This window comes from Myxocyprinus asiaticus, chromosome 25 (assembly GCF_019703515.2).
Source record: "Myxocyprinus asiaticus isolate MX2 ecotype Aquarium Trade chromosome 25, UBuf_Myxa_2, whole genome shotgun sequence".
NCBI lineage: Eukaryota > Metazoa > Chordata > Actinopteri > Cypriniformes > Catostomidae > Myxocyprinus > Myxocyprinus asiaticus.
Window position 1 is genome coordinate 12818851 of NC_059368.1, and position 13734 is coordinate 12832584.

General features: G+C 37.1%; 1 protein-coding gene across 6 annotated transcripts in view; it reads right to left on the bottom strand.

Moving 5' to 3' along the window:
* Window positions 1-9931: 9931 nt before the first annotated feature.
* Window positions 9932-13734, bottom strand: part of LOC127415715 (CD2-associated protein-like) — a 92554-nt gene continuing 88751 nt past the window's right edge. For all 6 annotated transcript variants that reach the window (XM_051654555.1, XM_051654551.1, XM_051654550.1 and 3 more), the window contains one exon: window positions 9932-12957. In XM_051654555.1, coding sequence (XP_051510515.1) covers window positions 12916-12957 — 42 coding nt within the window. In that variant the 3' untranslated portion in view covers window positions 9932-12915. The remainder of the gene's footprint in view (window positions 12958-13734) is intronic.

The window sequence follows — 13734 nt, forward strand, 5'->3', positions numbered from 1 at the left end:
ATGGACAGCACACATGAGGAGACTAAAATAGGGAAGGAAATCAAACAGGATAACAAGCAGGGCAGGTGAGACAAATGAACTACTAATGGGCAAACAAGGAGGCCAGGTATGACGCAAGACTGAGAAACACACAGCAATACAGAAACAAAACAAAGCCATGTGCTCTCACAAAACACAAGCACCCGAATGGCATGAGCGCACATCACCAAGACAATAAGGAATTATACGCTCATGCCAAATGACAGACAAGACGAGAGAATGTGTAGCAACGCCAAACAAAGCAATGCCACACATTCCCACACTAGAAAGAGCCTGAGTGTACATCGCGAGGCAAACGCCACACGATGCTCACAACAGACGACAAAACGAGACAGGACACCTGTGCGAGAGTTTGGCCACACACAAACCCAACACCTCAGATCGAAGTGACTAAACCTAATTACAAAGTAGACAGCTCGCGACCCGGGCGCACAGCGCAAAGTGAGCGCAACCCGAAGCGCGTCCGTGGTCGCGAGAGACAGACATAAACGATTGAGGTGAGTGTAAGCGCCAAGATGACATAAGCGCAATGCACTCACGCCAATAACAGACAGAACATGGAGCATGTCCGGATTCCGACACCAACCATAACTGAACCATACAGGGCAGTCAGGATCCAGACACCATGCTCCGAACATGAAACAAGAGACCAACCGAGGAGCACACGGCAGGGAAATAACAACCGAAGCTGTGCACTCAAACAAAGACAGAAACGAAGCACAAGACAGACACAGAACAATGATGCCATGACCCTGTCACACAAAAAGCCAGACTGACAAAGTGACAGGATTGTGACAATATAATCTTTTATTGAAGTTAATGTTATGGCAGGTATGTCTTATTCTACCATTTGGGAAAGTTTGAAATGCTACCTGCGTGGTTTGATATAAAAATAGAGAGCAAAATATGCGACTTGAACTGTCCCACTCAATAGCAGCTATTGATGATCAGTATTCAGCACACCCTTCCCCTAAACTTTATGAAGAGCGTCAAATACGGCAGACAGAATATGACTTATTGTCAACTGATGAGGCTGAGAATTTGCTTTTATGTGCTCAGCATAGGGACTATGAGTACGGTGATAAGATGTGTAAGCTATTAGCCCATCAAATTCTAAGTCTGAGATGTCACGTCTGATACCCTGACTTAGATTATCATAAGTCAACTACTGATGATTATAAAGAGATAAACTCTCAGTTTCAACAATTCTTTGTTAATTTGAACACTTCTGAGTCCTTAAATGATACGTCTTTAACGTTTTTAGATAAATAGGTTTCCCTATGATTGACAAGGCTTTAGTGATCTCTTAGATGAGGATATACAAATTTAGGAAATAGCTGAAGCAACTGCATCCTTGAAAACTGGTAAGGTCCCCGATCCTGATGGTTTTCTGTCAGTACTCTGCCCAGTGTTACTTTCAGTTTTCTCAGAGAGCCTCCAGAATTCTCAGCTGACCCCAACCTTCTATCAGGCATCAATTTCATTGCTCCTTAAAAAAAGACAAAAACTCACTAGACTGTAGCTCATATCGTCCCATATTGCTTTTAAATTGTGACTATGAGGTATTAGCTAATATATTATCTACTCGGCTTAACATAAATAATTTCACCCAATCAAATAAGTTTTGTTTTCAAACATTGACATTTTCAATATCAGGCACCTTTTAAATGTTTTATATTCCCCCCCATTCTAATGATGCCAAAGTTGTGGTTTGACCAGGTTGAGTGGGACTATCTTATTAATGTTTTGGAAAGATTCGGATTGGGTCCCAAATTTATTTCTTGGATAAAGATGATTTATGATTTATGCTGCTCCTAAAGCATCTGTATGCACAAATAATATTATCTGATCATTTTCTCTGTGTCGGGGCACAAGGCAGGGGTGTCCCCTTTCCCCTCTTTTATTTGAAATTGCCATTGAACCCCTAGCAATTGCACTGCGTGCTGATACAGAGGTACAAGGTATCTCCCATGCTGGCCTAGAACAAATGATTTCCTTATACGCCGATGATGTTCTCTGATTTTTATCCAATCCCCTTGTATCAATTCCCCGATTGTTTTCAATATTGGAATCATTTAGCACCTTTTCAGGGTATAAACTAAATCTCTCTAAGAGTGAATTATTTCCAGTGAACACTGTTGCATTGAAAATCTCATATTCAGGTTTCCAATTCAAAGTTGTCAAAAGTCAATTTAAGTACTTGGGTGTTCAAGTATCTCGTAGGTATGCTGACTCATTTAAAGCCAATTTTAGCCCTCCATTTAATCTCACAAATTCTTTGTTTTTATCATGGAAATCCCTTCCTCTTTCGTTGGGAGGGAGGGTAAATGTTGTAAGAATAAATATAAATATAAATAAATAATATTTATTCCTAAAGCATTTTTTATCAATTTGGAAAAAAGTAATTCTTCTTTTATTTGGAATAATAAATTGAGGCGAATAAACCAGAAACACCTTATGAAGCCAAAGGAGTTGGGTGGCTTAACTTTGCCAAACTTTCGATCTTATTATTAGGCAGCCAATTTCAGAAATTATTGTACTGGGTACAATATGACCTGAAGCAGTGTAAACCTTTCTGGGTGCAAATGGAAGCTATATTTTGTACCCCAGCAATGCTAACATCTTTTCTTTGCTCCTCTATTCCTCCCACTTACTGTATTTTGATTAAGAACCCGTCGGTTTCGCCGACAATGCAATGTATGGCAATGTATCTTTTTCACCCTCTCTTTTTGATGGGACCTTTAATATCTGGAAAGCACAAGGCTTAGTTACCATTGGTCAGTTATTTATTGACAATAACTTTGCTTCGTTTGACCAACTTAAAGAAAAATTTAAGTTACCTATTTCACACTTATTCCAATATTTTCAAATCCAGAGTTTCATTTGTAAATATTTCACTGATTTCCCCTTTATTGCACCCAACAGCATTCTTGAGTGCATTTTTAATCAGCATTAATGAATAAGGGGTGCCAATTCTAGAATCTACAGTATAATAAATAGAAAGCAAGCCCCACCCCACTAATGGGCCATTAAAGTCTCATTGGGAGCATGATTTAAAAATGACACTGGACATTGACACCTGGGACTCTATCTTAGAAAGAATACATAGTTTCTCAGTTAATTCAAGGCACAGACTTATTAAATTTAAGTTAGTACATCGTGTTCCTTGGTCCAGAGATCAACTCTTTAAAATATTCCTTTATCTTGACCCCACCTGTCCATGATGTGCAGTAGAACCAGCCTCTTTGTTTCATTCATTTTGGTCCTGCCCCATATTATTAAGGTTTTGGGGGGAACATTTTAGATGCTTTTCAGACATTTTTGCTATGGTAATGGACCCAACTCTTTGACAGCTCTTGTCGGTATTCTTCACTAACAGCTTTAGAGATGGATAATATAGCACTTTCTACACTGTTGGCCAGAAGACTTATACTTATTAATTGGAAGCTACCATCTCTGCCATCCTATCATGAATGGGTTTTGGACCTACTGTCTGTTCTTAAGCTTGAAAATATTACATTTGAAATCAGAAAGAAGCCCTACCTGTTTACTAAATCATGGAGCCCTTTCTTACATTATTTTAAGGAGACAAGAATTTGTTATAATCTGTTTTTTCAAGTATGCGTGTTTTTTTTTCTTCTTTACTCTATTGTAATGTCATTATAATTTAAGGTTTTGTACATTTATATTCCTTGTAATGCAAGCTCTGTCTTGAGTTGTTATTGTAACTGTGTATATATATATATATATATAGAGAGAGAGAGAGAGAGAGAGAGAGAGAGAGAGAGAGAGAGATGATCACATTTTAAATGAAAAAACAAAACAATTTCCAATATTTTCAAAGTCATAATATCCATAGCAATCCTAACCCTGGCAAACCCTTTGAAATCTCTAAAGAAACTCAGTCTGTGGATTTAAAACCTGCACTTAATTATTTAATGGCCTTGACCACCATAAAGTAGCTAGGATGAGGGAAAAATAATAATAATGTTGAGGTTAATGTCAAAGTTGTATAAATGCATTTCCTGTCATGTAGCAACATTCTGTGTTTTCATGAATTATAGCCGGTTGATAAATGTGCTTAAGATGAACCTCTGGAAAATCCAATAATTTAATCAGAAAAAGCAGCATGACATCGTAAAGCAATGGGGTGGCCTTCTGTTTCAGTGGACAGACATAAGTGCTAAGACAGAGATAGATATTGCTTTGACATGTCTCACAGATGAAAGGGTTCACAGTGATAGATGACAACAAAGATTTGAGTCTTTACTGATAAAGCTACATGTGCTATACATATACAAATGTGGCCTTGACACATGCTTAGATCTTTCCATGAGAGATAGCCAATATTTATTTCATATTCTTTATATTTGTGTATAACTTTATTGGTGTACTGTTTTGCTCTTTTGTATTAATCTGAATTCTCACTGGTTTAGGGATTTACTAACACTAAGGTTGCCAAGTGGAGTTTTACATTGAAATGTATTTATTTGTCACTAGTTGTATGCCATTTAGCAAAAGAACAAAAAAAGTAATTGCATCTCAAATGCATTTTAGCACTTGAAAATGCATTTTAGATTATTTAGCATTTCGGTTTGTTTACAATATAGTTGCTTCCCACCACCAATGGTCTTCTTAATGGGACAGTTTACCCAAAATGAAAATTTCATCACCATTTACTCACCCTTATGTAAACACATATGACTTTCTGCCTTTCTTTGGTGCAGGGAACCCAAAAGGAGAAAGGCAGAACATTAGCCTCAGTCACCATCACTTCAATCGTATGGCAAAAACATGCAATGAAAGTGTGTCTATTTTCTTTTTGGCTTAACTGATATATATAGCGTCTATTATTTTCCTAAAAGAAACCGAGTTTGTCCCTTATTTTCCTCCATTTTCCTTATTTTGGCAACCCTAACTACCACATAACCTGGAAATAGATCTGAAACTAGCTCCATGGATTTGGCCATAGCTGAATTTGAAAGGGTTGCACATTACCACACTAATTAATGGACACCATTGATAGTCACGAGTTTGGTTCAAGAGGGACTTCTAAGAAGGAACACAAAACAACTCTATGCGAATGCCAAGGGATGAGTTCATGAGCCGTCAGCTGACTAACAAAACGAAGCGACTCTTCTGCTAAACGATTATGCTATGGAGTTTTAGTCACATCATTGTGGCAAATGTCTTGGAATGAAAAGAAAAGTCATAGCTAAATAGTTTGTATGCATTTAGCATATATATATATATATATATATATATATATATATATATATATATATATATACATAAAAAAGGTCACAAGGTTTATTATTACTATTTGAAAGAAATCAAAAGAATATCATGAGATCATTTCAGTCATGTTTAATCAATTTGTTCATTTGCAGTGCAGTTACTGTACAGTAAAATATTGCAAATGATTTCACTATATGTGCATGCTTTCCATTCAAAAGATGTATTAAATGTATTAAAATCATAAATGACTAGATTTAATGAAAATTATCATGTAAATAAGATATCAAAGTTCTGACTGTCCATAGTCATAAATGCGTGTCTTTGCTCTGCAGTCATCATAATGATATTCCTTTTATAAGAACCATTACAAAACCTGAGTGCTTCTATTATACAACATGAATTATGCAAATTGGATCAAATTGATTGTTATATGTGTTATAGCTGTATCATATTGTTTCCCCCTTTGTCTTTAATGCAGCACAAAAACTTGAACTGTAATGCGGCTACTGTTTTCTTCCTTCTTCGCACCCTCATCTTTTATTCAAAATGTTTTGGTCTTCAAAACAACATCTAGCTAGCTTCTTCGCTAAACATCAGGAGGCCACATTATTTTTGAAAACAGTATCATTTCTTTGTGCCGATAATTACCGGAGAGATTTCGGTTTCTAAAGATGTGCAAGAATAATGTACTGACACTCAAATGATGTGCATTACTGGAGGTGGCAGCAGTTGTGCTGCATCACACATACCAAATTCACTTTTCCCAATATAAAAGAGAAAAAAATTATTTTCTCTGTGAAGTGTTTCAGCAATTTTTTCAGGAGCAAGAGCAATTTAAAGTCTCCAGTCAAAGATGAACAGGTGTCTGAGTGGCTGTAACTGTCTTTTGAAGTGGGAAAATTGTTGAACTGACAAAGACACGTGAGTCAAACGTCTGCCTGGCTTTGTTACACAAGTCTTCCAATGATGACTTTTGTAATCAGTGATGGATCGGACTGCCGTGAGCTCTGTAAAATAACAATGGCGAATGAAGCGAGATAAATGTTTATTGTAAATACAATTATCATTCTTGCAATACCACATATCTTACCTGTCATTGTTGTGCTATGAATTTCTTGCTTATTTGAGTACTGCGCCATTAGCTTAGCAACATGCTAACGCCAAACTTTAAAATATATTGCTAACACCAACATGTTGTAAGTCAAGTCTCCTGTACACTTCATGCAAGAAACACTATTTAACTGAGTCATCACTCCAAAAAGAGCCCTTGTTCTTTTAAATGTTTATGCATTTCAACAGAGCACAACAGTCTGGTTCCGGAAGTAAGAATCCTAGAAATTCTTTTCAGAGATTGATTGATTTTTTAATAATAATTTATAAACCTTTGAAGAAAGACCTACCGTGTTGCTCTGAGTTTGTTAAATGAAAGGTATATGCTTCTGTTGAAGCAATCAGACTGCATTATTTTAATTTCATGCTTTAGAAATCATGTTTAATAGCGGAATTCCTGGCGAGGAACTACCCTACCCGTGAATCCTGACCAGAAAGATCCACCAATCAGAGAGTCGTGGTAAACAAACCGTGGCAAACAAGCGGTTTTGTCAAGATGTATTGTTTCTAAACTTATAATTAACAACTTAAAATGAATAGTTTAAAATATGTTCATAGTTTTCAATTCTATTATGCTATTCTCAATGCTTCGTGGGACTGTTGTTCATTCCAACATTGCAGAAGTTAAGTACACAATCTTGTATCTTTGTCTTTTTTTTTTTTTTTTTAATTTAGAAGGCTTTTATGAAGAATTTTATTTAATCTATATGGAAAGAACTGAATGGGTAAAATACTTGGAACCAAGATGGCTGAAAAAGTGGACGTGCACTGATGTGCTATATTGCATGACAAATTTCCATCAAACTGAATTGAGTAATAATCTACATTATAATAAATTAAAGGTGCACTCAGTAATTTTTTTTTTCTCATTTAAAAAGTTTTACTCCTAAAGAAATTAAGTGCAATTTTGAAATCTGTGTATAAAATCATGAGCACTCTGATGAGATGATGACTCCATTCATCAGTAACCTTATAAAAGCTGTTGTATTCTACATGGAGAGGGTCCCCTCATTGGGGCTGCCATGTTGAGATCACATGACCAGCCGAATTCTACTCACTTTATCTCAGTAACCATTATGTTATTGGACATTTTCACTAATGGATTAAATTAATCATGGCTGACTTTCAATAATGAATTTCTACAATGGCATTAGTAGCTGAAAACTATTGTGTTTGAATAATGCTGCATCCACACCGCTAGGTGTCAGTGTAAGTCTGAGACGACAAAAAAAAAAAAAAAAAAAAAAAAAAAAACAATTACTGAGTGCACCTTTAAGCATTAAAGTGAAGAATTTAAGTTTAAATGTTTCGCATAATGCTTAATTTATTATATTTTCATAAAATCTGTAAAAGATTACTCAACTCAGTTTAATGGAAATTTGTCATACTATTAAAAAGCGCAAATATTAAAACAAGACAAGCGTATGTACACAGTATGCAGCTCACTTTGTTTTGGAAGAGAGCTATGGTGATACAGAGACTGAGCGTTAAGGCGTTGTGAGGTTGGCTTTGACCAGCTCAGTGCCAGATGGAAGAGTGTGGCCTCTCACAGCATGGCTCTCGGATTGTATTTGTTCTTCCTCCAGTTCTGCTGATTGGAGGGTTTTCAACCATTTCTTGGCCTTTGTCACCTGTTCGAGTGCATAATTATAAAACATCCCTAAATGTCCTTGTTCTCTAGCACTCATTAGCACTTCTCAATGTGAGAGAGGGGTTCTTAAAAAAGCTGCATTAAAATGACCTTCAGACATTATGAAAATGGTTAGTTTAGCAAAAGGAAAAGATTAATTGGCCCCTGCTGTGATGTGACTTTTTATTATTCCACTCAAACATAATTCTCTTAAAGAAGAATGTTAACACAAATTGACCAAAGTGTCTTTTTAGTCCTGGACCTGGGATCAAGAAATCTGGTGACAGTTAAAGGGTGATTCTCATGAAATCTGTCAAGAAAATTACCTGGGCTGCTTTTCGCAAGAGCATCATAAGCTAAGTAGATCGTAGAAACTATTGACGCCAATGGTTAAATATGACCTGGGCTGCATTTCCCAAAAGCATCACAAGCTTAAGTTGATCATTTTTTGATCAACTTAAGCTTGTGATGCTTTTGGGAAATGCAGCCCAGGTCATATTTAACCCCAATAAATAATAAAAAAAGAATAAATAAAATAAATAAATAAATAAATAAATAAAAATATATATATGAAATTATATTTTGCATAAAGAAAATGAAGCCTACATTCAGGACCACTAAAATTTTTTGCATTGTGACAATTTTCAGGACACTTATATTTATTTTACCCGACAGTTCTCATTACCACAGCATGTCCAGACATTTTACTTACTATTCTCATTGTTTTCAATAATGATTCCCAATACCGTGAAAGACTTTTACAGCACTACAATAAAAATAGATTTTTTTTTTTTTTTTTTTTAAATTTTTATTAAAATAAGCAAACACTAAAGGCAGTACCAAGGGGATACTTCTATGATCAGGGCATAATTTTCCACAACATTTCCAGGACATTTTATGTTCTACATGGTTCTAATATTTAAGCAAAAACAGACGAGAGATCATTAAATTTGTGGTTACTGGAGGGTTATTTTTTTCATAATTCTGTATTCGACAATTTAATTAAATTTCAACAAAATGGTGTCTAATCAAATGAATTTAAAACTTTAAATTGAAATGTAATTATTTGAATTAATTCAATATTTCAACATAGTTCAACAAGTGCTTTTCTAAAAAATCTTCAGAGCACAATCCGAAACAACACTGGAGATATTTTGTCAAATAAAGTGCTGTACAACAGAACATCACAGATGTGAGATATTGCTTAATTACATTATTATTATTCTTTAATTACATTAAACATGATCATTTTTCCCATTTCACGTGTCCAAGTTAAGACGAGTTATTTTGGTGTTTCTGTTTGTTTTTGAGGGTAGTTTCTCACCTCCAGGTAAGCAGTTTGCTACTTGGCCCAGTGTGATTATTAAACCCCCAAAAAGCTTTGATTTAATAAAAATAAAAATATATCAATAGTACATATTACAAAACTTTGTCAGTGACACAATCAAACCAGGACAAATAATTATTTTCCAGGACATTTAGATATTTTTCATTGCAGACAAACTGCACTGCAAAATTCCAGGTTTTCCAGGATGCATGGGAACCCTAATGATGTGTAAATACTTACATAAATTATTTAGCATTTTTCACATTGTGGTACTGAGTACATCACAATGGCCATCTTGTTTTGTATTGTGATGAGAATTGTGGGGCAAAATGTGCATTACTGTCAGAAAACAAATGTAAAAAAAATTTAATGGCCCTAACAATAGACTTCCTTTTATATATGCAAAATATAATTTCATGACAATCACCCTAAAAGTGGACAGATCACTGTGAATAATGTGGTGGGGTACAATTTGCTAGTTAAAGCCATTATTTGTCATTTTTTAAGTCCTCAAATTTTCATGCACCATTTCCTGAGAATGACCCACCAACTGTAAATAACAACAAAGACCAGAGCAGAGAAATCTCTGTAAATATACATGATATTTATTTAGTTTTGAAAAACAAAACAAAACAAAATCTCAGTTCATGCAATTCAGAAATTATGTAAACAAGATCATTTTGAGAGATTTTAAGAAATAAAATGGAATATGTTCTACCCAATTTCAGACAACACAGATAACTCAAATTTTCCATGTACATGAACCATTGAGTGTGAACATATTAATTTGACATGGAGAGATGAAATTGTAAAGATGTGTTTGCTTATTGCTTTAGGAATCAACATGTCAAATACTGTCAACAGAAAGCAGTCTTTTTTACTCTCTCTCACACACACACACTCACTCACAGACAAACAAACAAACAAACAATCCCTGATCCGGAATGCTTTAACATATAATTAAGGGGTTCATTTAATCTTCAAGGCAAAGTTCACCCAAAAATGAAAAATCTGTCAACATTTACTCACCCTTATGTTGTTTTGAACCCAAATGACTTGCTTTTTTAGTGGACTACATAAGGAGATGTTAGGTAGAACATTAAGGACTGACGGCCTCGGTCCCCATTCCCTTCCATCTTATGGAAAAAAAGCAGCGTCAGCATTCTTAAAAATTTCTCCTTGTGTTCCACATAAGAAAAACATCAGAGTGAGTAAATTATGACAATTTTCAATCTTGGATGAACTTCCCTTAAAAGTGTTAGGAAGCCTGAGGAATGGACATACTTTTTAGTATGATGAGAGCGTTTTGTTTACTGCATGTTTCTAAAACAACTGTGGTACCAGATGTTTCAACCAGCCAACCAGTCTTCTAGAACTGGCGGGCTTTAATCTAGAATTGTTGCAATTCACAAGACGAAGTAAAGCATTTGTGGAGACGGGGCATGGTCGAGCGACGTTCTGTGGAGAGCGAGGCCGGGAGAGGGAAGCGGTAAAGATTGACACCTGTGGGGAATGATTTATACAGCTTTTTTGTGATGTAGTGAGAGTGGGAGAGAGATAAAGCAGCCAGAGGGAAGGAGAGAGGGACCTGAGTCCTACGACGGCACTGCCTGTATTTTAGAGAGCATTACTTCATGATTATTAAGCGTTTGAGTTTTTGTTTGTGTGTATGCTGAAAAGCGGCAGAAAATAAACAACACTAAAGTGTGTATGCTGGTTCCTGCTTCCTCATTTCCCATGAGACTGACCAGAAACCTGTCACAGTGGTGCCGAAACCCAGGAAGAAGAGGGAGGAATCACCATCATGGAGTCCTCGCCACTGGCCAAAGTGATCAAGACCCTCGCTGACATCCACCAAACCCAGCATCAGGCCCTCCTGACCTAGGCACGGAACAAGAGCAGCAGTTCCAGGTGCTCCTTCAGGCCCAAGCTGAGGACCGGCAGGTGTTATGGAGCTTGGTACCCCGGGGGAAACTTCAGCCGCGACCTCGGCCAAAGCCCCGGCCATGCCCCACGTCACGCTCATCAAAATGGGCCCACAGGATGACCTGGAGGCCTTTATTGAGTGGACGGCCGAATCCTGGGGATGACCCACCAACCAGAGGGCGGTCCGCCTTTTGCCACTGTTGACCGGGGAAGACCAACGCAGTTTATAACCTGACTACCGAAAGGGACGGCAGAATGGGTCCAGTGCCACCGCCTGGCGTCCCGTTCCCATTCCCCGGAGACGGAGAGGCATTTCTCCCAAACCTACGCCCTGCTCCCAGGGTTTTTACAACTCCCCGGTCTCCTCTCTCTCTCTCCCTCCTCTTTCCCCCCAGGCTGGTGAATCCCCTGCTACAGGTGTGGGCGTAAAGCCTGGGCCGGTCTGTTGGAGTTACGGGGAACCAGGGCACTTCCAGGACCGGTGCCCAGTAATGGAGGTGGGGGCGCTGGTCCGGTTCCCCGAGGCGCCGCAGGCCACCCCCGGTTGAGCCGGGATGTACCAGATACCCGTGAGTATTAATCGGGGTTGTAACCAAACCTCCATCCACCAGTGCTTGGTTCAAACCGAGGCTGTGGCTATGAACCACCAGGTGAAGGTGAGGTGTGTACACCGGGATATTCATGATTACCCTCTAGTGGCGGCCACAATTCATTTCCAGGGACAAAAGCATAGTGTTGAGGCTGCGGTTAAACCGGAACTTAAATTGTAAAAAGGATTGCTTGCCATTTGTATGGTGAAATGACACTGCTACTGAACACTTAAACAGTTTTCCTTTTCTTAGGAGGGATGGACATTTGTAACCAAACACAGACACATAAATCCAGTATATTTTCTTTCTTTATGACGCCACAATCAGTAGACAATAAAAATATATCATGCTGTAAATCTAAGTATACACATATACAGTATATATATATATATATATATATATATATATATATATATATATATATATATATATATATATATATATAGCATGAGAGCTCCCAGTATTAACAAAGTATTAAAATCTTTAACAGGCACAATAGTGTTACCCTGGATAGGAATGTTAGAAAACAACAAATGAAAACATTTCTCCCTTTTGAAACAGAATATTATCACTATGGAAACAAGAGTATGCCATATATTTTAGAATCATCTAAAGAGGCTAATACAGACAGAATATTGCTGAGATCATAAGAGTTTTCTTTAAAAACTAGCCAATATCTTAAAAAAACAAGGAAACAACATAATCCACCATAATCATTTTATACAGACTCAGTAGTAATAAATGCATACTCTGCTGCACTTCTCAATTAGTGCAGAGATTGCATATCCAGCACAGTAGTAAAGTAAGGCCTCAATAATTTTTGTTGGCAAAAAAAAAAAAAAGAGGAAAACAAACAAAGAAACATTTACATCTGTCATAATTACACTTTTCTAAACCTAGAAAAAAAAAACCCTCTTTATGTGCAAATATGTGAATCTTACAATTTGTGGAACAGTGCCAGTGAGTGTAAAGATGACATGTATGACATCTGTCCCTCCATCTGGAGTCACTTTTCACTCATGACACGACAGCAGAACTATCTGACCAGCAAGACTTCATGTTGATTGTACAATCTTCTTCAGTTTATCTATCTCCATCTGAAAATAACCAAGCAAACACTTTTTGCTTAACATGGTGGTGTTGTTCACATTACAAACATGTGTTTAATGGCTAAGGTAGCACCACAAGCTGACAGATTGTTAAAAGATATCTTACAAAGCCTCTCTTTGTGGGTGGTTACCTGGGTACTGATATGTGGTTGCTAGGGTGTTCTACCCCTATATCTATTATACTCTAGTCAAGGGGTGTCAAACTCAGTTCCTGGAGGGCCACAGCCCTGCAGAGTTTAGTTCCAGCCCTGCTCCAAAATGCCTCCTTGTAATCTTCAAGCACTCCTGAAGACCTTGATTAGCTGCTTCAGGTGTATTTAATTAGGGTTGGAGCTAAATTCTGCTGGACTGTGGCCCTCCAGGAGTCGAGTTTGACACCCCTGCAATACAGTCGGCATCTCTTTTTTAGGCAGTTATATCATCCACCAGGCAAGAAATGTACGTCTGATCACTTAGAAATATAATAGCACACCTCTCGTAAACAATCCACCCGATCTGAGCTCATAGATCAAACAGTGTGGGACAAGTCATGCGCAAAAGTTTAGGTTAGGGCTTAAGGGTTTAGCAAAATCCCTGAACATAAGTGTGAGGGTTAACGTTTTACAATCCGGTTTTATTTGTTAACATTATTAAATGCATTAGGTGTCATGAATGAACAATCAACAAAATTATTTTACAGCATTTAATAATCTTGGGTAATGGTAATTTATAAGAATACAATTGTTCGGGGCTAATTTAATATGTACAAACTAAGGTTAACATATG